Source organism: Zingiber officinale, chromosome 6A (assembly GCF_018446385.1).
Source record: "Zingiber officinale cultivar Zhangliang chromosome 6A, Zo_v1.1, whole genome shotgun sequence".
Taxonomy (NCBI): domain Eukaryota; kingdom Viridiplantae; phylum Streptophyta; class Magnoliopsida; order Zingiberales; family Zingiberaceae; genus Zingiber; species Zingiber officinale.
The window spans coordinates 110,161,160-110,176,530 of NC_055997.1; the positions used below are offsets into that span (position 1 = coordinate 110,161,160).

The 15,371-nt window shown below is 37.9% G+C and overlaps 3 protein-coding genes across 5 annotated transcripts; 2 read left to right on the forward strand and 1 right to left on the reverse strand.

The window, feature by feature from the left end:
- Positions 1-19: 19 nt before the first annotated feature.
- On the reverse strand, positions 20-2,892 carry LOC121997410 (RAN GTPase-activating protein 1-like). 3 transcript variants are annotated; one of them, XM_042551804.1, is made up of 2 exons: positions 2,724-2,892; positions 20-1,819 (listed from the first exon to the last, which is right to left on the reverse strand). In XM_042551804.1, exon 2 carries the CDS (start codon positions 1,785-1,787, stop codon positions 162-164), a length of 1,626 nt encoding a protein of 541 aa, XP_042407738.1. In that variant the 5' UTR covers positions 1,788-1,819; positions 2,724-2,892; the 3' UTR covers positions 20-161. The 3 variants fall into 3 exon arrangements, with proteins under 3 accessions (XP_042407738.1, XP_042407740.1, XP_042407739.1); XM_042551806.1 differs by having other exon boundaries at positions 20-1,725; positions 2,724-2,891; XM_042551805.1 differs by having other exon boundaries at positions 20-1,808; positions 2,724-2,864.
- Positions 2,893-3,288: 396 nt separating this feature from the next.
- Positions 3,289-11,032, forward strand: LOC121997411 (CTP synthase-like). Its single transcript, XM_042551807.1, has 22 exons — positions 3,289-3,580; positions 5,021-5,100; positions 5,658-5,744; positions 5,831-5,881; positions 5,979-6,096; positions 6,204-6,260; positions 6,415-6,479; positions 6,664-6,747; positions 7,774-7,824; positions 8,073-8,135; positions 8,269-8,315; positions 8,432-8,501; positions 8,582-8,644; positions 8,854-8,943; positions 9,024-9,062; positions 9,190-9,339; positions 9,427-9,504; positions 9,587-9,672; positions 9,855-9,903; positions 10,290-10,370; positions 10,453-10,546; positions 10,699-11,032. Exons 1-22 carry the CDS (start codon positions 3,430-3,432, stop codon positions 10,755-10,757), a joined length of 1,713 nt encoding a protein of 570 aa, XP_042407741.1. The 5' UTR covers positions 3,289-3,429; the 3' UTR covers positions 10,758-11,032.
- An 804-nt stretch (positions 11,033-11,836) lies between these two features.
- On the forward strand, positions 11,837-13,017 carry LOC121994303 (senescence-specific cysteine protease SAG39-like). Its single transcript, XM_042548387.1, has 2 exons — positions 11,837-12,335; positions 12,425-13,017. Exons 1-2 carry the CDS (start codon positions 11,876-11,878, stop codon positions 13,015-13,017), a joined length of 1,053 nt encoding a protein of 350 aa, XP_042404321.1. The 5' UTR covers positions 11,837-11,875.
- Positions 13,018-15,371: the final 2,354 nt, after the last annotated feature.

Below are 15,371 nucleotides of genomic sequence, written 5' to 3' on the forward strand. Positions count from 1 at the left end.
ATCTTAGGGCAAGGGGAACTAACCATCTAAAGAGACGATGCTACCGATCAAGCCAAACTACATTGTTCGACAAAAGTTGGAAACAAGCCCAATGCAATAGCAATATTGCTTAAATTAATGGTAAGATTAATTTTCCCATCTCGTGCACACTAATAATCCATCTAATCCTTTACTTTGAGAAGATGTAGTTTAGACTCTAATTGGCCATGCTCCTCTTCGGCATCACCATCCTCTTCCTCTTCGTCCTCGCCTTCTGGATCATTCTCGTCCAATGAACCAAGTACATCCTCAGAGGTTTTGCCCTTCTTCAGTATTTCCTTTACCTCATCGATGCCTTCATCCGGTATAAAATTCCCATTTATGTTCAGCAGTTTAAAGTCAGGTTTATTTGAAACTACCTGTGCTAAGCATCTTGCCCCTACCCTCCTTATCATGTTACTACTCAAATCCAGTTCCTCAAGTTGAAGATGATCATCTCCCAATGCTTTGCCGATGACAAGTGCACCCTGATCCTTCAGTTCGTTCTCAAACAAGAAGAGTTTCCTGAGCGATTTCTTGGCAGTGATGCAATCTGCTAATGCTGGGGCAGCATTTAGAGTGATATCATTCCCGCCAATGTCCAAGACTTGTAGAGAAGGCGCGAAGTTCTTCAATGCATTAGCGATGGCAATAGCTCCCTTGTCCTCCAAATTGAGGTAGCTAAGGTAGATTTCAGTAACATGAACAAGCTTTTCCATGGCTTTGCTTAGGGCTAGCCCAGCGTCGACACCAAAAATATTATCACGGAGATCAATCTTCCTTAAATGAGTGCAGGTCTCCAAAGCCTTGGCCAACTCAATTCCACCATTAGAGCCTACCCTTGTCGATGAGCATCTGAAATCCTCCAGTAAAGGAGAACGGTTCAGTAGCTCAGAAATAGCAACGGCGCCCTCATCTCCTGTCATATTGTTGTGGAAATGGAGTGTTGTAAGCTTGTCGGTTGAAGGAATCAACTCACATACAGCTTTTGCAGCTTCCTCGGAGATTCCATCATTCATCAAGTAAAGCTCCTCCAAGTCTTTCTGTGATTTTAAAAGTGCACCAAATGCTCGGACGCCCTTCTCACCTAGGGCATTGTCAGACAGGTTAAGATATCGGAGAACAGTACCTTCCAAAGCAGAGGAGAATATTTTCATAACTTCAAGAGCATCATCCTCTGGCCTTCCTGCAACAAAATCTGACAGATTTACTTCGGTCAGCTGCTTTTTAAGAGATACCAGAATCGGAGCTGCAACGTGAGCTGCCTCAACACTGAAGCTTCTATTGCTAAAACAAATTTTGCTGTATGAGTTTCCTTGCACAGTTAGCGGCCTAAGAAGCTCTCTAGCCTCCTCAGCCTCGATAAATGTCCTCTTTCCGCCAGAAATATCAAGCAAAGTTTCAGCAGTTTTAGCAAGCCCACCAACTGCTGTGACTTCTCCATTTTCTTTGGCTTTAGGACCTCTTTTAAGAACTTCCAACATTAGCTTGCTACTTTGCTTTGCATAGAACTGAACTGCAGAGCTTCCATCGCCGTCAGGTTCATTCTGAAAATGTTCACTGGCAGCGATAAAACATTCATCTTCAATGCGCTTGGCATTCTCATAGGCCTCTTCCTTGCTCAACAAACCATACCTCCTGGAGCAGATTGTTTCTGAGGAAAGATTCTTTGTCATATTGTCCAGAAGCGTCGCTCTGGTGCTTGCACTGGGAGGCCATAGTTTAACGGAGAATGTGCGAGTTAGAACCTCTGATACAATTGGATCCATAACAAAACACTGAACCCCTGCCTAGAAAGTAACTGCAATGAACTGAGAATAAGAAATAGAGAGCTGGAATTGTGGGAAAAGAACAAACGAATGTTGGAGAAAGGTGCACAAATAAGTCCAATTTAACTGAATAAACTGGTGACGTGATTTTAATTTAAGACTGTACAAAACGTAAGTTAAATTTTTATATCTGAATGCTAGGGTATTCACAAAGGAAAAAAGAATTGCTTAGATTTGACAAATTCCTTTGTATTGTCTTGCATTTTACATTCTCGAATGTAAGGAACAAGACGCATTTGGTCGAGGCAAACTCTGATGTCATCAGAGCAAGTCAAAATCTTCAGTACACAGAAAAGTACACCAAAAACAAACAATTGAGAATCAAATTATAGATCTGCTCTCCAACAAGTCAATAAACTACACAATCGAGGAATAAAGCTACTACTAGTTAAACTGGCATTACTTTTGGAATCGTTGCCGCAAATTACACCCCAATCTCCGATTGTCCTGAAAGATGTTCTCATTACACTTCAGAAATACTTTGGGGGATTTCACTTAACAATAGATGTGTGCACAAAGCATACAATGAACTGAAGTATACAATAGGATCATTTAGAACTCATTCGAGAAGATGTATAACTCCCATATCTTAAACAAATGAAAGAAAACTAGTAACAATGTTGTTACTAATATACAAGAATGCTACGATGCAAACATCACTAATCAGGTCGAACTCCAACAGAATGGGAAAGCACGACCCTGGTTTAGAAGAGGAAAAAAAAAGCAATTCTTACACCGGCGAACAAGAAGCGAGCAACAATGCCGACTGAGTAAAATGAAATCCACGGGCAAAAAAAAAGAAAGTGCAAATAAGAGGTAAAAGCATTCCGGCGCGGCGCTGTAATTCTTCACCAGATCTGAAGACGACAAACGCACCTGGGTCGACGCACGGAATGGAAGATGACGATCTGCGGCGGCCAACGGCGATCGCTAACCTGTGACCGGCCTCTGGTGGAAGGAGACAAATGACGGAACCGTCAAGGGAAACAAGCGATCGCGGCGATTTTGAACGGGATTAGGATTTAGGGTTGTTAGGCGCCTAGGCGGGCTTTTGACGGGCCTTTCCACGAGATTCCAATTCAAATATCTAAAAAGTCCTCTCTCTTATGATTCTCTTATTTTCATTTAATAAGTAAATAAATAAATAAATAAAATTTCCGCCAATCGCCCTATTTCTATTTTAAAAAATTAAATATTATTTTTTCCTTGATAATAAATAAAATAACTTAATAAACAACTGAATGATTTAAGTATAGTTTAATTGATGCACAATCAATCCTTTATATTTCCTTTCCAATCGCCCAAATAGAGTATATTCATAAAAAAAATTAAAAAGATGCCTTTTAATTATTATTATTATTATTTATTTTATTATAAATGCAAAGTAACGAACGGCCCAGATCGATCTGATCGATTGACAAAGAAGATACATGCTCTTTAATCCCGGCGCTGGACGTCGTCTTGAAAACGGAACTCGAGCCGCCGTCTTCACACACCGCGTCGTACGTCCAGCGGCCGGATTTTTGGAGGCGCTCTCGCGCCGGAGGGAGGGGGCAGTGCCATCCTGGTGAACTTTCTGGAAATGGAGGGCGAAGGAGGAGGCGCCGAGAGGCCGATGAAGTACGTGCTGGTGACGGGCGGCGTGGTGAGCGGGCTGGGGAAGGGCGTCACCGCAAGCAGCGTCGGGGTCGTCCTCAAATCCTGCGGGCTTCGTGTTACTTCCATCAAAATAGGTTCATTCTGTTCCCTCTCGTTAGTGGAACCGAATCTTCTCTTGCGGTTGTTCCTTTGGTTGCGTAAAAAATCAGCTTCTTTTGAGCTGAATTCGGGGTTATCAAAGTAGTGGCTCGGGCATTAGAAGGGTTCCAATTTCTCGGTCAAGAATGTGCTTGGGGAGTCCCCCACTACAAACTTAGAAAATTTAATGAGATGGAAATTGGGTAGGAGATGGCATACCCAATCACATTGAATGAGGGATACTTATAGGTGTATATTACAAATCGCTTATGAGATTGGTTTAAACATCTTGATAACGTGTGAATTTGCATGCTAAAAAGCAGAAAAAAGATACCTTTTTATCTGCATATATACTTATTAGAGTACTTGGTCCACTCAATTATTATAAGATTTTTCCAAACATCATTGAGCAGCTAGCAAGAGATTGTTTGGCAAGGAGACATTTCACAGATTCTCAGATATGTTTAACCCTGTTGTCTTCATGTCAGATTTCCAACAACCAGGTATTTGATGGTCGGGCATGAATCTCTGTTCGCCAATTCCCAGTTATTACAGTAGATTTGCTATTCCAAACTCCGTTTGAATATTAAGCCATTTTAGAATTGAGAGACCTCTATCTACCAAACATTATGAGGTTATCTCAGCGTTAGGTTACCTTTCTTCTTTATTTCCTCTTTCCAACTGCTTGTTTTGATTTTTCTTTATTAGCATCCTAATGTATATTATTATTCATAACAGTTTCGTTCAGTCGTCTGTGAACTTTGACTATCAAACTGTGGCTTGTGGGATACATTGTATGGAAGGAAGGTGAAATGCCTGCTTTTTATGAAAATTCATTAAGTGTAAATAGGTTATGTGAGAAGCATGTTACATAAGTGAATAATAGCAATATCTAGTTATATATCGATGCCCTTTGGAAGTTATTCATGCCAGATACAAGCATAGTGAGAAAACTAGATGAAAAATTGAAGAGGAGTTTTGTATGATTCTGGAAAAGCATGTTGTTCCTATCGCTCCATAGCACCCAGTTCAATGAAAGGAATCTAGCTATCTTCTGCAGTTGTTGTCTCTTAGAGGTTGCCAAGGGTAAACAGATGGCATTCTCCATGCCATAAAGGAGTGAGGTACAATCCGCTCCTTTGGTCTAAATGAGCTGAATGGCATACTCCATGCACCTAGTTTATACTTGTTCTTATTGTCTGCTTTCTCATGGTGTACATAGCTTTTAAGAATTTTGATAATTCTTGGTCTGAATGATGAAGATCATTCAAAACAAGGATAGTGAACTTGCTTTTGTTCTCCATAATTTTCAAACTCTTGTTGGATCATGATCTTGACAGATGGCATTACAATCGACAAATTTCCTACTTTCAATTATGCTCATTCTGTTCCTTAAACTGCACATCTGTTTATGTACATGCTTCTACTGCATGCAGATCCGTACTTGAATACAGATGCAGGGACAATGTCTCCTTTTGAACACGGAGAGGTTTTTGTTCTTGATGATGGCGGCGAGGTACATTTCCTCCACTTAATTCAAGTATAGTATGAAGCATTTTCCATATATGTTCTGAAATCATGTCATATTCATTATCAAATAAGCTGTGCTGTCTAGTAACTACCTGGCAATTAAGGTTTGATTTTTTTGGTTATCCTCTTGTAGAGTGGTTGAAGAGGATACATAACAATCATCATTTAGTCAACTTACAAATTTAAAAGGAAAATAACTCAGTACTGATACCTGTTTAAGAATTATACATATTGATTATTTTAGTTGAGGCTTATGGTTTCTTGTTGTACAAAAATATGCAAGAAAACCCTGTAATCTTTCCAGCAGAAAGAAGAATAGGTGCAGATGCTCCTATTCTATCAACAATGTGATATTCTTCTGTGTATAAATTATAAGATTTATTAACCACTGTTTTCTCTGATGTAAAAATTCTTTGATTTTTTTTTACCTTTTCTCTTTGACACTTTCAAAATAATTATTGTTTCTTGAATAATTCTTTGTATTGTGTCTTCTTTATACTGTTTTTGCCGAATATTTAATTTACTAATGTGTTTTACATGCAGGTGGATTTGGACCTTGGAAACTATGAACGCTTTTTGGATGTTACTCTTACTAGAGATAATAATATTACCACCGGAAAGATTTATCAGGCAAGCCCTTCTCCCCTTTTGGAGTTTATCTTCTGTGGCTTTCTGCTAAAGGTCTTGGTAAATTATCATGCACTATGTTTTTTCAGTCTGTCCTTGAGAAAGAAAGGAAGGGTGACTATCTCGGAAAGACTGTGCAGGTAAAATATCTTGGTGCCTTGTTTTGGTTCTGTTTGAATTTTTTTCATCTCCAACTTCTTAATTAATACAAGTATGAATTTCTAACCACAAATTTAGGTTGTGCCTCACATCACTGACGCCGTAAAGAATTGGATTGAATTAGTAGCATCTGTACCTGTTGATGGCAAAGAAGGGGCAGCTGATGTTTGTGTGATTGAATTGGGTGGAACTGTTGGTAGGATATGTGAAGTTATTTTTTGCAACAGTGAAGACTACTTTCAACATTGTTGAACATTTACAATAAAATATACTTGAACCAATGAAACTAAATATTTGTTTCAGGTGATATTGAGTCAATGCCATTTATTGAAGCTTTACGCCAGTTATCTTTTTCTGTAGGTAATTCCAAAGGCATTTGGATGTTGTGCATACTTTCTTTTTTTTTTCATGGCCCTGTCAAATTCATTATGTTTTATTTTTTCTTTTTGTCTCTGAGTTCAGTTTCTTTTATGTTGTGTTGTTATCATGTATGTAATAAAGTTGTTCCTTTCAGGTAAAGAAAATTTCTGCCTCATTCATGTGAGCCTTGTTCCAGTACTTGGTGTAGTCGGTGAGCAAGTAAATATCCTACTTGCCTTTTTCACTTAGACTTTTGCTCAAGGTTCTCACATTACAGTTCCCCCAAACTAGTTCAACAATAATTTTGTGGATGCATGATTCAAAATTCTCTAACATAATTGCTTGTTATTTGCTCTTATATACTGACAATAACGCTCATAAGACTGAATTATTTACTTTACAGAAGACAAAGCCAACGCAACACAGTGTACGAGAACTAAGGGCTTTGGGTTTGACTCCTGACCTATTAGTTTGTCGTTCTTCTCAGGTATCTTTCATTTGGCTAATTGAGAACTTGAATATCTCTATTATGTCGTTCTCTCTTTATTACAAAAGTGCATAGATATTTTATTGAGTTCATGGATTATATCAACTGAAGATAAGTATCCCCACTTAATAAGTCCTTTGTGTTTTCTTGTGGTTTTTTCGTGTCTTGGCGTGTAGCATCCAATTGAGGCCTTGTCTGCCTTCTTGCTATGACAAATAGCACTGAAAAAGGCAAAGTAATAATAGAAGACCTGAGTTTTTGGATCTGCAATTTTTATCGCTGTCAATACATGTTAAATAGAATAGTATTTCCGTACAGCCTCAAATAACAATTTTCGAGTTAATTTATAGTGCCATATGACTAGTTTGGATTGTTACTGAATGCCTACCCTTTTAATGATAGTTATGTGCTAAGGCCAAATGATATAGATGCTTATTTTTTTGGTACAAATAAAATATGAAGGGCAAACTATATTTTTCTTTCTACAGGATTCTGTGTACTCACGCTTCATTCAATCATATCTCCATGATCTTTATATCTAGTTCTTGCTATATATTGCAGCATACATCTATAGTCATTTCCATCATTGTCAATACTTGTTAAATAGAATACTATTTCCATCTCTGATAGCCCCAAATAACAATTTTCCACTTAATTTATAGTGCCATATTCCTAGTTAGATTGTTACCAAAATTCTACCTATTTAGCAATAGTTGTGTACTAGGACAAATGATATAGATACTTATCTTTTTTGCTAACAAAATGATATGAATGGAAATTTATTTTTCTGTCAGTTGGATTCTGTGTACTCATATTTCATATCTCCTGATCTTTATATCCAGTTCATGATACATGTTGCAGTATGAGCATTCTTCTTTTTTTTTTTATTTAGCAACATTTCATTTTTCATAGACATGAAAATTGATAAACATGATCTTTATATCCATAGTTGATGATAGATGTCGTTACATATTTTCTTGTTTATGTAGTTTTAACCTTACATGAACTATTTCTTTGTTGATACAGCCTATACAAGAAAATACTAAAGTCAAACTTTCACAATTTTGTCATGTCTCGGTAAGTTTTCTTTGCTTGAAATATTCTAGACTATTTAACGTTTTAAATAATCATTCGTATATAGTTGTATTTTTTGTTGGTTCCCATTGATATCCCAGGCAGTATGGTTAGTATTCCATTTAACATAGCAGTTTGCAATGGTCTGATAGACTGGCACTCGGATCCTCAGAATGTTTATTGAACTCCTTATGGTTTCAGTTACTTTTGTTTCTTGCTTTTGATTTTGATGTTCTCCTGTCATCCTACAGGTTTCTAACATCTTGAATATCCATGATGTTCCAAACATTTGGCATGTTCCACTTCTACTCCGGGTCAGTTATCATACTTTTTTTTTTTTGCTTCAACTCAATAATGTGTGCTCTTGCAATCAATGAAAATTTTCTTGGCTGAACATGCATTTCCAATTTGTTTTTGTAAGACTGATAGATAGTATGTTTCCCATAGAGTCAAGGTGCACATGAAGCTATTGTAAAACAATTGAATCTTTTCAGGTAAGTTTACATTTTAGTTTTAATTGCAGTGGTTGAATTTTCTTGCATATTTATTTATAGTTGATTTTTCTTCTCCTATCAACCTCTTAAACTGATTTGGGAGGCTTTGTTTTCAGTAAGGCAACTCCTCCTGATTTAATGAGTTGGACACAGATGGCAGAAACATATGATAACCTCACTAACTCAGTGAGTGTTTTTGATCTGCATTATAATTCCCTTCCTGCTTCACTTTTATGCACATATTGATATGCTGATTTCTCTTTAAGGTTAAGATTGCTATGGTTGGGAAGTATACTGGCCTAACTGATTCATATTTGTCTGTGACAAAGGTGTGATTGGTGCTCTTAACAAACAGTTGTATATTTTCTTCTAATTCTGCACAATTTTATCATTTAGGCAAACAAACAAACAGTGGCATTTCTTTATCCTTAGGGAAAATAAGCCTTTGTAAATGCACCCATGATTATTTTCCAATTCTTTTTCCCCTCCTGTCGAAACAATACTGTGAATCTGTTTCTTTGTTGATTCCTGGTGGCAGGCTCTTTTACATGCCTGTGTTGCATGCTCATTGAGGCCATCTATTGAATGGATTGCAGCGTCAGACCTTGAAGATGAGAGTGCAGCAGTAGTATGAATTTTTTAAAACCAGTGTTGCTTTTGTTTCTATTGAAATGAGTTTAGTTTTATGAAGAATTTCCTTCACTTCAGACACCGGAAGCTCATGAGCTGGCATGGCGAACGTTGAAGGTAATGGCTTAGTTTTCCATTAGTGTATTTCTTCACAAACAGTTTTGGAGCATCTTAATTTATGTTATATTTTTACTAACTTGAAATTACTGAATACTTAAATGATGGTGTTGATATGAAACTATAGGGTTCTTCATGCATTCTCGTTCCCGGTGGTTTTGGTGATCGTGGAGTGCAAGGAATGGTATTAGCAGCAAAATATGCCAGGGAACACAAAATTCCATACCTTGGCATTTGCTTGGGAATGCAGATTTCTGTGATTGAGATCTCTAGATCGGTATTCTTCCTTATGTAATTTTGTATGTTGTTTTAATTACAATGATGTTCTTCAGCATAACTGAGGTATTCTTGACTATGGTTTTAGATTTTGGGTTTACAAAGAGCAAACAGTGAAGAGTTTGACCCTCAAACACCAGACCCTGTTGTAATCTTCATGCCTGAGGTATGTTTGACTATGGTTTCTTCGCCACATAAATTTTGGAACTTTAATTAGTCTAAGATTGTCAATTTGGCTTCGTATGCAGGGTTCAAGAACACACATGGGAAGTACAATGAGACTGGGGAACCGGAGAACTTTCATCAAAGAACCTGATTGTATCACTTCGAAACTGTATGACAGAAAATTTTAACATTAAGAAACTTATTTCATGTGTTTATTTTGATAGATTATGATTTTGCATTCGATGATGTGTGCTATACTATCAATTTGAATCTATGGATTGAAGCCATCAACTAACCAAGAATTAAAGCATTTTTAACATTGAAAATGCTTGTTTGCTTGTCAATTGTTAGCTACAAAGGTGCTGCTTATGTGGATGAACGACATCGACACAGATATAAGGTCAATGTTGAACTTATGCTTTATGAGATACTTAATTTAGTAGCACTTTCTGTTCTTTCTATCTGTATGATTTATACAGAAACAAGACCCATGCATGTTTTCATTTTGCTTGATGATTGGTGTGCAGATGTTTTCTTCTCTGATCATGGAAGCATTCCCTTATCTCCTCTCTTTTAACGACTATCTTTAATTATAATGTTGTCATTGTTGCTTGTTTAGCTGAAACAGTCAAATCATGGCTAAAAGGCTCGAGTTTGTTTTTACTGGTTAAATTTTCTGACTCGTGGCAGCGCATGTCATTTGCATTTTTTGAATAATACAACTATCAACAACTTATCAGTTTAAGTACTTATATGTCAGTGCTAATCTCTTACGCTATGAAATAGGTGAACCCAAACTACCTGGGGAAGTTGTCAAGTACAGGGCTCGAGTTTGTTGGCAACGATGAAAGTGGGACTCGAATGGAGGTATCCTGCACACTATCAGTTTTCTAACTTATTTTTTGCAACTTGTAGTTCGACATCTTATTCTTTTGTGATCTTTCAACAGGTCTTGGAGCTTCGTGACCATCCCTACTACATAGGAGTGCAATTTCATCCAGAGTTTAAATCAAGACCAGCAAAACCTTCTGCTTTATTTTTAGGTAACACTAAATGTCTAAATCTAGAGTTGATTTTTTTAAAAAAAAATCTATGTTTGTTGCCACGACAATCATGCTTTGAACAACTTCTCAGACGTATCAGAGTTACTGGATTACTTATTGAATCAAAATAATTTTATCTTCTTTAATTGCAGGTCTTATATTGGCCGCAACTGGACAACTACAGTCCTATTTAGATAGACTGAGATTCTAACTCAGGCTAAGGGTGTGCTTCCGAAACGAGAGAGAATTAAAGTTTGTTGTTTGTTCTCTAATTTGAATTGCTCAAAGTTGAGGTTGCTCCCTGCTTACATTTTTTTCTTGAATTAGAGTAGAAAACAAAAAAGAAGAATATATATGGAACTCAATAGAGCATAGTTGCCTCAAGGTTTGCTTAACTTTATGGTGTAGCAATTGTGCAGTGTAATCAACCATTCAGTTTTGTAGTTTACTTGAATTCCAGTTTAATTAGCAGTTGCAATTTAATTATAGTAGGAAAAATTATATTAATTCTATGGTGTAGTGATTTTTTTTTTTTTTGTTGAAATTAACCGTCAGTTTTGTAACTGTGGCTTAATTACTTGAATTCTAGAGTTTAATTAGCTGTTGCTGTTTATCATTCTGAAGAATACATAATACTTCTTCAGTGTTAGAAATCTCATCCGTTCTGTAGAAAGCTATGTTGTGCCATTACGAATCGAAGAGCACCGAGAAGATGACGCATTGGAGAAGAAGAACAGCAATGCAGCAACAAGCTGCGGTCGCGGAACACCAACAGAGGGAAGCTGAAGCCTGATGATGCACTTAGAAGTTGCAGGTTGTGTCTATTGGCCACAGAATGCCGATACTAAAGTGAAAAATATAATTTTTCGGGATGGTCTAGTGATTAGCGCATTAAGCATTGTTATCAAAAGGTTTGTGCACCGAACTTGAGCGCTTTAAGATTAGTGCAGAGATTTATAGCCATTTAAAGTCTTTTGCACCCGATGCTCCACGAATTCCTCTGAATTAATTGTTAACTAATTACCGATTTTTTAAAATATTTTCGAATTAAGAGCTGAATATCTTAGATTAAAAAAAAACAAAACTCTGCGTCCGATCTTCGCCAAGAAGAGACGTGTATTCATCTGATGATCTCGCTCACGATTTCGGAGCCTTCCAATTAAACTAATCTCGCTACGCGACGCAACGTGCCCCACGGCACGCAGCAGCGAGAACAGATGACAGAGCAGAGCTATAAATAGTCGAAGGCCATCGCTTAATCTCTCTCACTAAGCTCGAATTAGTCGATCGATTAACCGATTAATCACCTGCTAATTAAAAGCGTCGCGAATGGGTAGAATTCCGGCTGCCCCCTTCACCGTGAAGCAATGCCTCGTCCTGGCGGCCTTGTTCGCCGTGATATCGAGCACCGGTTGGGGGAGCAAGCTAAGTGATCCGGTGACCATGTCCATGGCGGAGAGGCATGATCGGTGGATGGCGGAGCACGGCCGTGTCTACCGCGATGAAGCAGAGAAGCGGCGCCGCTTCAACATCTTCAAGTCCAACGTCGAGCTCATCGACTCGTTCAACGCCGCCGCCGGGAAGCACAAGTACACGCTGGGCGTCAACCAGTTCGCCGACATGACCAACGAGGAGTTCAAAGCGTCCCACACCGGCTTCAGGAATGTGATCGCGGCGAGGCCGGTCAGGAAGGGAGGATTCAGGTACGAGAACGTGTCGGCAACGCCGGCGAGCGTCGACTGGAGGGCCGAAGGCGCAGTCACTCCCGTCAAAGATCAAGGGTCGTGCGGTATGCATAATTTGGAGGAACAATTTAGTGAATTATTATTATTATTATTGCTCGAACTGAATTTGCATGCGTTTGCACGAGAAAAACAGGATCTTGCTGGGCGTTCTCCGCAGTGGCGGCCGTGGAGGGCATCACCAAGCTCACCGCCGGCGAGTTGATCTCCCTCTCCGAGCAGGAGCTGGTGGACTGCGACGTCGAAGGCGGGGACGAAGGCTGCAGCGGCGGCCTCATGGACTACGCGTTCGAGTTCATCATCGGCAACGGCGGCCTCGCCACCGAGGCCCAGTACCCTTACCAGGGCGTCGAGGGCGACTGCAGCGAGGAGAAATCCTCCCCCTCCGCCGCCTCCATCGGAGGGTACGAGGACGTGCCCGCCGACGACGAGGCATCGCTCCGCAAGGCCGTGGCCCACCAGCCAGTGTCGGTGGCGATAGAGGCCGGTGGGTTTGACTTCCGGTTCTACAACGGCGGCATCTTCACCGGGGAGTGCGGCACTTATCTGGACCACGGCGTCACCGCGGTGGGGTACGACGAGTCGAGCGACGGGACGAAGTACTGGGTGGTGAAGAACTCTTGGGGAGAAGAGTGGGGGGAGGAGGGCTACATAAGGATGGAAAGGGACGTGGACGCCAAGGAAGGGCTGTGTGGCATCGCCATGGAAGCTTCCTACCCAACTGCTTGAAGTATATATATATATATATATATATATATATATATATATATGCATGCCTGACGGGCAAAAGACAATTAGTATGTGTATGAAAACTAATTGAAATTACTAATCATCTATATAATAATAATTATTATTATTTATAAAAAATGTTAAGTGTTTGAGAATAAAGTGTTTATTGCCCTGTTGGGAATAAAGTGTTTGAGATATACTACACTTAAATAACAGATTCTCATGCCAAAAGTATTAGATATTTGCTTAAAATGAAAATTCCAGAAAGCAAAGCACACAATCTGAGAGCCACGAATTTGCCGGATACGAATTGCAGGTCTCGTCAGACCGGTAGGGAGTACTGATTCTAAACAAGGAAATATAGAAATATAAAATCTGGAAAATTTATAGTGATCTAACCTAGTAGATCTTTATCTTCACTTGTCATTGAAAGAATAATCACAAATAAATCATAAAGCTTTCAAGATTCATAAACCAAATCTCACATAGGTATATGCTTCTTCGCCGATTACTTACCACCTCTTCTTCTTCTTCGATTCCTTGGATGCTTTTTATATAAAGGCAAGTGACAATAATACCGCCCATAAAGGAGAAAGATGAAGGGTCGCTCATAAAAGAGGAAGAAGAAGAGGAAGAGACACCCTTTCATTTTCCCAACTCCTACATCTCCAATTTGTCCAAGCTAAGTCAATTCATAAAGATCAAGTAGCCATAAAGACCATGTAAATCACATATATTATATTATAATCAATTCACAAAGACCAGAGCAAAATACTAATTAGTCACAAAGACCAAATAAGAATATCCAATCCATACTTTAGAAAAAATAATTCGTGTGACAGCAAATACACTAAGCAATAATTGCTAAGAAAATTATTACACCTTATATAACTGCTCTATTAATAAATCAGACATCAATAACTTGTCTTTACCCTAGATTAAATTATTTTTATTTACATTAATATGAACATCTTTGATCCCTCATAATAACTATTATGTCACGAACATATTCCATATTCAAATATCCATAAATATTTCTATACACAACAGAAATAGGTCGACCAGTGAATAACATCAAAAGATATAAATTTATTTAATCTTCTTTTTTATCTAGAATCTATTCATTTTAATCAGTCACTTTTCTAGTTATGGTCCATAGACCAAATCACTCATAGTCAATAGGAAACATGCTAAAGTAGCAGACATTGATTAAAACTTCAAGTAGACAGTTAAATAGTCACTTAGGATAAGATTGAGATTAACTTATAATCTCAAGAATCTCACATAGTAAAGAAGTATAGATCCATTTTCCTACTACCCTTATTGTCGTCATAGCACATATGGTATGAATCACATGCTATGATATTTTTTTATTTATTAAAAAGAGCACATATTTTTCTAAAAAATTTAACATTATATAGATTTCGCTCTAGACATACCTAATGTCTATTCCTGAATTATGAATATGAATTCTAATATGATCTTAAGCAGATTCAGTAAATAGTGAATCATTTACTCCGATCATTATATAAATGATCTTATCCTGATACAATTATCAAGACAACCTTAATTTATGGGTATGTCTTTACCCATATTTGTGTTTCTTGATCCATAAGTAGACACACTCAATCAAATAAGTTCAATATCTCATATTGACTCATTTAAGCATGACCATGCATTCTTGTGTTCTACGTACTAAATCAAGGAGCGCACAGATATCACTTCCGTCATATGGAGGGGGATAGATTTCATCTACATCACTCACATCCCTCCCATAACTTATTGCATACCCAGTGATCGACTTTATAGTCCACCTTGTTACAAGTGACATTTGCCGATATCAAAGTATATTTTTATGTAGGGAACCGTAGTGACTTCAAGTCTAAGGACTATTAATATCAATACTCACTATGAAAATATTTATGACACTCATATAACGATCCATGAAACATTCTCATAGCGGGTCAATTTAGTACATATTTTCTAATATATACACATGTGTCAACTTGATATCTTATATCCATGACTTGTGAGATTAAGTCATAAATTGACCTACATGCTAGTTTCAACGTATTAATATTATCCTTGTATATTAGTGCTTGACTAGAAATAGTTTAGAATATTGTTCTATATATATCTACAACTTCTCACTATCAATTCAAGTAATTGATGTGTTGTAGACTAGAACTTGCTACCCTAAAATATTATTATAATTATTCATCTGACACCAATCTGAAGTAAATATAATAACTATTGCCTTCTATTAATAAATATGATACAATATGTCCTAAGTCAATCAACTCTTGATTGACTCTTAGGGCTAATACAAACAATCTCCTTATGTCACTAGTTTT